A 7,793-nucleotide genomic window follows, 5' to 3' on the forward strand; every position below is an offset into this window, starting at 1 on the left:
AACAATTTGGCACGCCCAGTGGGACTTCTCAGTATACATACTCTGACAGAGCCGTTCACAGGTTTACAAATACAGGAAGCTCTAGCCAGAATCCACACCAGATATGGAGACAAACCAAATGGCTCGCAGGGAAGGTCCCGAGTCAGAAGAAAGCGATGCTAGACAATCAGCTCGCGGCAGCACAGGAAGTAGACGTTCTGGAACTAACTCCAGAAGGATGAATCAAATGCAGGAGTCAATATTCCGACAAGAAGTCACGGTCCAAAGGAACCAAGACACTCTCAATAATATGACAGCAATGATGCAATGGCAGGTTAACAGGCAGTTCCGGAAAGACCGAGAGAGCGCCATGGCCAGAATCCAAAACCCTGATGCTGTAGTCCAGCAGTTGGATCTCCCTCATGGTCCTCCACCAGGACTGGCATGGCCATACCAGGAAAATCCTTTAGTTGCACAGGTTGTTGGATTACCAGATCACAGGGAAGTCCAGGCTGGCCCAAGGGAAGGAGTCCCTCCTAATCAAGAGCAGGAGGTCCCAGCCCGACCAAATGACCTTGCATTGGTTCAGCAGAACCAGCCAGAACCTCAGCCCATTCCACCCTTGGTGGCCCAGCATGATCAACCTTTGGCATTTCAGCCAGAACCGCCAGCAGTGTTGCCATATAGACCCCGAAGGATGGACCTTAATCCATTCCCTCCACCCGCAAGAGGGAGAAGGGGCAGAGGGGGGAATAACCTTTTTGCTAACCAGGACAGGAATAGACCCGGGGCAAACTGGAGGAATCACCTAGATGTCGAAGAGCAGGAAGGGCACAGGGAAGAACCTCTACTTAGACCATACAGAATGGAGCCAAGAATCGATTACGTTCAGGCAGAACAGGGACAGAATCTTCCCCCCGTCAACGCTTTGAATGACATAGGGGCATTGCAGAGAATGATCAGGGAAATCATGGAACCCGAGGCCAGAAGAGGTGAAAGGCCTACGTACAGGAAACCATATCCAGCCTACATCGATCAAATACCATTACCTCCAGGCTTCAAAGTACCAAACTTCACCTTGTTCAACGGGGAAGATTCCCATGCTTCCTCAGTTGAACATATAGGCAGGTTATCCGTCCAATGCATAGCTATTGAGAACAACCCTTTGTTGAAACTAAGACTCTTCGGCAATTCTCTCTCCGGACAGGCTTTCACCTGGTATACTAGCCTGCCAGCTAATTCGGTGCAAACTTGGGAACAGATGGAAAACGTCTTCCATGACTATTATTACAGGATCCAGCCAGAAGTCACCATTAGTGATCTGGCTTCCCTCAAACAAAGCGAAGATGAACCAGCCCAAGACTTCATAACCAGTTTCAAAAAGCTCAAAATGAAGTGCCGAATCCCCATGGAGGAGAGACATTTCATCCAGATGGCCCAAGCTGCCCTTAAAATCTCTCTCAGAAAGAGGTTCGACGGGATATTGTTCGGGGGACCTGGCAGAATTGGCTGATAAGGCTTCCAAATACGAGGAGCTGCTCAGAGAGGAACAACAGAGAAGGAACTCCTCTAAAGGCACTTATTACAAATCCCCTTCCTCTTCAGTCCACCTGATTGGGGTGGAATCACAGGAGGACACAGAAGAGTCAGAAGAGAAAGAGGTTTCGGTGGTAGAAATGGCAAAACTAAAACATCCTATTAGTTGCAAAGCCCTTACAAAGCCACCTAAAGACCAAAAGCCACCACCATTCACGGGAGGATTCGTTCCCAACAAGCCAATACAGAACAAGGTTTACTCTTTTGATTTAACCAAGGTTGATGCTTTGTTCGATGAAATGCTGCTGCAGAAGGCAATAGAAACGCCCCACAGAATACCCAAGCCGGAAGAACTCAAGGGAAGACAGTACTGTAGGTGGCACAACTCTTGGAACCATTCCACCAATAGTTGTGTCGTTTTCAGGGACGTGATACAAGAAGGAATAACGGCAGGAAGGTTGAAACTGGCAGAAAAACCTCCATCGGTCACGACAGATCCTTTCCCTCAACCACAAGTCAATATGGTCAACTTGAATTGGCCAGAACAGAGGGAAACTCAGCCAATGACAGATGATAGTTGCAGCAGAAGCAGAAGAACTATAAGGGAGACCAGCCAGAGACCAAGAGCGGCCATATCGGCTGGGATAGTGCTCTGTAGCAGGTGCAAATGTGAGACAGAGTTAGAGGTCGTTCTAGACAGAAAGAACCAGCCCACACCTAGTGTCTTTGATAGGATTGGAACCTTACCCCAGGGCAAAGCAAGACACAGGAACCATTTCAGGCCTTCACAATACAGCGAAAGGAATGTAGAACAGCCCAGAAAGGAGATATCAATCAAGGCACCCGGGAATGAAAACCCCATGGCAACAATCATAGAGGGCAGGTGGTACTCCGTAGGAAAAAGCGGCAGACCAACCATGGAGTTAACCAGAACTCAGAGAAGGAGAATCCAGAGGCAATACTGCACATATCTCAAGAGCCAGAATAAAACGCAGGTACATACAGAGACCAATTCTGCCAGGAAAGGAAAGAATCCTGAAGCACTTCCCCACACAAAACAGGAAGCTTGTCGCTCAAGAAAGCTACCGGAAACAGAACTTTCGGCCAGATCTCCTGTCCATCCAGCCTCGTCGTCTGGCAGTCAACCCAACATCTTGCAGGCACAAGGGGAATCCGAGCCTACCCCGCAGCAAGGGAAAGACGACCCCACGGAGGAATATGAAGAGGAACAATTGGACTATGGAACATTTGCAGGAGGACAGAATGAACCCCTCGGAACTGAAGAACAAGATGATTGGACCGAAGAATACAGGGAAGAACTGATGGAATTTGAGGAAGAATTGGATGCTGAAACAGTGGTTTTTGGCGCAGAGTTAGAAGACTAACTACAGAGTGACTTGGGAGTTAACATGGTGTTCATCCTGCCAGAAAAATTCAGGGCCGCCGAGGGACAAGGAAGCACCTTGGAAGGAGATGTTTTCTCTCAGGAAAGCTTTGAGTGCAGACTGGCGGAAACAAAGGAGATGCCAGAACAACAGGCAGGCAACCCCAGAATAGGCGGAACTGCCAATAACCAAGCTACGGAGCAGTTTTGTTTCCCCAAACCAACCAGAGAAATGGCAAACCACCTCAGGCCTTTGTTTATAACAGCAAACCTCGGAGGCATTCCTATTTCCAAAATCATGATAGATGGAGGTGCAGCCATTAATCTATTACCCCACAGAATGCTGAGCAAGATGGGCAGAACAGAGAAGGATTTGATTCCAACACGTTTGACCGTCACCAACTTTGCTGGGGGCATTACAAAAATCCATGGCATCTTAGACGTAGATGTCATAGTTGGAAGCAAGGAATTGAAAATAGCATTCTTTGTGATAGATACCACTTCCACCACTTACAATGCACTACTTGGCAGGGATTGGATCCACCAGAGCTTTTGTGTTCCTTCCACCCTCCACCAGCAGCTAGCACTATGGAATGATGAAGGCCAAATGGAGATTGTAGAGGCCGATCCACGGCCATTCCTACCCTCTGCCATGTGTCTTGAAGCAAGGTATTATCATGACGACCTCGGTCCTTTTACTTTCTTTGGAGTCAACCAGACCGGCCGCCCCCATGGTGTCACGGCCCAAAGGCTCATTGAAGAAGGTCTAGCCAATTCCATGGAGGACTGGAATAGACCTTTCTACGCTAAAAACTCTGATGATTAGTCCCAATCAACTGGACAAGGATCGAGCTGCAACAATCCGATCCATCACAAAAAGATTGTTGATATACTGGGAAGAAAGGAAGTTTTTCATACAGAATCCAGCCACCAATATGGCAGAATTCACCCACGAAAGTACAAAGGAACAAGAAGAGGAAGTTTTACAGGAGGAAGTATTAGATTTTGCACCAGCAGCATTGGATGACTCCCTGCCAGAAGTGGAGGATCCTCTACAAGAAATAAACTTAGGGACAGAAGAAGATCCGAGGCCTACTTTCATCAGCACACTTCTGAAAGAACCACTCAAGTCTGAACTCATGGCACTTTTGCAAGAGTTCAGAGATTGTTTTGCCTGGCACTACCACGAGATGCCAGGACTGGACAGACAGCTAGTAGAACACAAACTGCCAATCAAAGATGGCTACCTTCCAGTTAAACAGGCTAGGAGAAGAATGTCTATGGACACAGAACTGAAGGTCAAGGAAGAGATAGAAAGGCTGCTCAAGGCAGGATTCATCAGACCAGCCATCTATGCCGATTGGCTAGCAAATATTGTAACTGTCCTCAAAAGAAAAACAGGGGCAGTTAGAATATGTGTGGATTACAGAAATCTGAACGAAGCATCTCCCAAAGACGAATATCCTATGCCAATGGCGGACATGCTAATAGACGGAGCTGCTCATAACCAGATGCTATCTTTCATGGATGGCAACGCAGGTTATAACCAGATCATGATGGCAGAACAAGACATCCACAAGACAGCCTTCATGTGTCCAGGGCATATAGGTGCTTTCGAATATATTGTAATGCCTTTCGGTTTAAGAAACGCGGGTGCTACCTATCAAAGGGCAATGAATTCCATTTTTCATGATATGATAGGACATTCTTTAGAAGTATACATAGATGATGTGGTGATTAAGTCTCCTGAGGAAGGAGACCACATATCAAGTCTAAGGAAGGCATTCCTAAGAATGAGGCAGCACAAGCTAAAAATGAACCCCAAAAAATGTGTTTTTGGAGTCCAGGCAGGAAATTTCTTAGGATTCTTGGTTCACCAGAGAGGCATAGAAGTTGACAAGAATAAAGCAAAGTCCATCATGGAAGCCCTACCACCTCGGAACAAAAAGGAACTTCAGAGTCTCCTAGGGAAAATCAATTTTCTAAGGAGATTCATATCTAATTCCGCAGGAAAGATTCAGCCCTTTTCTTCCCTGTTAAGACTAAAACAGGAACAAACATTCAAATGGGAAGAACAGCACCAACGGGCATTCCAAGAAATAAAAGATTACCTCTCAAATCCACCAGTTCTGTCCCCACCAAAGAGAGGCAGACCACTCAAACTCTATGTATCTGCATCAGAGGTGTCCATTGGAAGTCTGCTAGTCCATGACAACAAGGAAGGAAAGGAGCAGGCAGTTTACTATCTAAGCAGAACACTGACAGAAGTGGAGAGAAGGTATTCCGCAATAGAAAGGCTTTGTCTGGCCTTGTATTTTACTGCTGTAAAGCTCAGACATTATATGCTGCCACACACTATCTATATCATCGCCAAGACAGACTTGATCAAGTATATGTTGACAAGACCAATGCTGAGGGGCAGAATTGGGAAATGGACTTTGGCTTTAACAGAATTCACCCTCAGGTATGTCCCCCAGAAAGCTGTCAAGGGGCAAGCTGTGGCAGACTTCCTAGCAGATCACCCAGGAGAGGAAATTGAAAACATGGACTCTTTGGACATAGCAAATGCAAATCTACTAACCAGGGCTCATGTTTGCCTTAACAATCCAATCTATTCGATTCATCTTACACCTTGGAAACTATATTTTGATGGATCAAAGACAGATAAGGCTTCAGGAGCCGGGGTTGTTCTGGAAGAACCATTGGGGATCAGACATTGCTATTCCTTCCAGTTAGATTTCCAGTGCACCAACAACAGGGCCGAGTATGAAGCTTTGATCATAGGGCTTGAAATGTTGGTAGAGTTAGGAGTCCAATCCGTGGAAATCTTGGGAGATTCAATGCTTGTCTTAAAACAAATTGCTGGAGAATACAAGTGTCTGAATCCTTCCCTGGCTGTATATCTAGTAGCAGCTAGAAATCTGTTGACAGAATTTAGAGAAGCTACTTGGGAACACATCCCAAGGGAAGAGAACTTTGCAGCCAATGAACTGGCTCAGGTGGCATCAGGCATACAAATGCCCGAAGACTGCGTCCAGAGGATCATCAAGATAGGAAGAAAAAGTCTACCGTCGGTTTTGACTAGAGGAATGGAGATAGAAGTCAATTCTGCCTTAATCACTAAAGACGATTGGAGAGAGCCTATCATGACTTACTTGCAGTATCCCACTCTGCCCTCTGAGAAAAGAGTCAGAATCATGGCTACAAACTACCTCATGTGGAATGAAGATTTGGTCCGAAAAAGTAAGGATGAGGTGCTATTAAGGTGCCTTGGAAAGACAGAATATATGAAAGTCATGGGAGAAACCCATGAGGGGATCTGTGGGGCTCATCAAGGGGGAAGAAAGATGTGCTGGTTAATTAGAAGGTATGGCTACTTCTGGCCAACCATGTTGAAGGATTGCATCAATTATTCTAAGGGATGTGAAGCTTGTCAAAGGCACGGCCCAATCCAGCAGGCTCCTTCTGTTCCCATGAATCCAGTGGTAAAACCATGGCCTTTTAGGGGATGGGCAATGGATCTCATTGGCAAAATCTATCCCGCCAGCAGCCAGCAGCATTGTTTTATCATTGTTGCTACAGACTATTTCACCAAATGGGTAGAGGCCAAGCCAATCAAAACCACAACTTCTCAAGAGATCATCACCTTTATAGAAGAACAGATCATACAAAGATTCGGCATTCCAGAATCAATCACAACTGATAGGGGTTCTTCTTTCATATCTAGGGATATGCTAGATATGGCAGAAACATTCAAGTTCAAACTACTTCAATCTACCCCTTATTATGCTCAAGCTAATGGACAGGCAGAATCAAGTAACAAGGTGATTATCAATATCATCAGAAAGATGCTAGAGAAGAATCCAAAGCAATGGCATGAAAAGTTATCAGAGACTTTGTGGGCATACAGAACTTCAAAAAGAGAAGCAACTGGCATGACCCCCTATGCTCTAACCTACGGCCATGATGCAATTCTGCCTATGGAGATAGCAGTCCAGTCTCTTAGAATTGCTCACCAGCACAATCTCACAGGAGAAGACTACTCTCAAGCCATGTTACTTGAATTAGAAGAATTGGATGCAAGTAGGATTGACACCCTCAACAAACTCTTGGCAGGGAAACAGGCTGTATCTAGGGCATATAACAAAAGAGTCAGAAACAAGAGTTTTGAAGAAGGAGAAATAGTCGGGAAGGCAATTCTGCCTCCTGGAGCACACATAGCTGGGTATGGAAAATGGTCACCTACATGGGAAGGTCCTTTTGTGATTAGCCAGATCCTCGGAATGGGGGCATATAGGTTGCAGGACAGAGATGGAGTTATTCACAATGCCCCAATCAATGGCAAATGGTTAAAGAAGTTCTACCCAACCATGTGGGATTCACAAGCTGTACAGACAGATCCCGGGATAGGAAAAGAACAAGGCTAACTTTGTCTATTTCATGAATCCATTTTTCCTTTAAAGTTGTTTCGTTTTTTACTTCCAAAGTTTTGTTTTTGTTACATCAAGGGTGAATGAAAGTAGTAAGATGCTGTTTTGAAAAAGAAGCAGAACAAACTTTATTTAAATAGCCACCATAGCGGCAAATTTGTCCAGGTAAATAAAGAAACGGAATTTGAAAAAAAACTAAAATCCTAGTTTTCTAAGGGTTTCCTGCAGATTCGCCTTCTTGACAGAGAGTTCCTTCTGGAGCAACACCCCTTGATGGATCGAGGCTTCTGCAATCTCCAAAGCTGGCCTGGAGGCTGCAACCATGCTCTGCACCAGGAAGGTGGCCTTGGTCTTGGAACTCAGTCCAGTCCCAAGCCTGTTCTGCACCTCCCTGCACTCTGCCAGTTGTTTTTGAAGCTCTTCAATCTGCTTCTCCAACTTATCCGCAGTGGCCTTGGCCTCCT

The 7,793-nt window shown here is 45.7% G+C and overlaps 1 protein-coding gene across 1 annotated transcript; it reads left to right on the forward strand.

Annotated features, from left to right (window-relative positions):
• The first annotated feature begins 3,834 nt into the window (after positions 1-3,834).
• LOC117625392 lies at positions 3,835-7,326 on the forward strand. Its single transcript, XM_034356950.1, has one exon. It carries the CDS (start codon positions 3,835-3,837, stop codon positions 7,324-7,326), a length of 3,492 nt encoding a protein of 1,163 aa, XP_034212841.1.
• Positions 7,327-7,793: the final 467 nt, after the last annotated feature.

This window comes from Prunus dulcis, chromosome 4, assembly GCF_902201215.1.
Source record: "Prunus dulcis chromosome 4, ALMONDv2, whole genome shotgun sequence".
Taxonomy (NCBI): Eukaryota; Viridiplantae; Streptophyta; class Magnoliopsida; order Rosales; family Rosaceae; genus Prunus; species Prunus dulcis.

What these genes read in the sequence shown, in the direction of transcription:
- LOC117625392 (XM_034356950.1), top strand. Translation starts at nt 3,835, where the DNA reads ATGGCAGAATTCACCCACGAAAGTACAAAGGAACAAGAAGAGGAAGTT.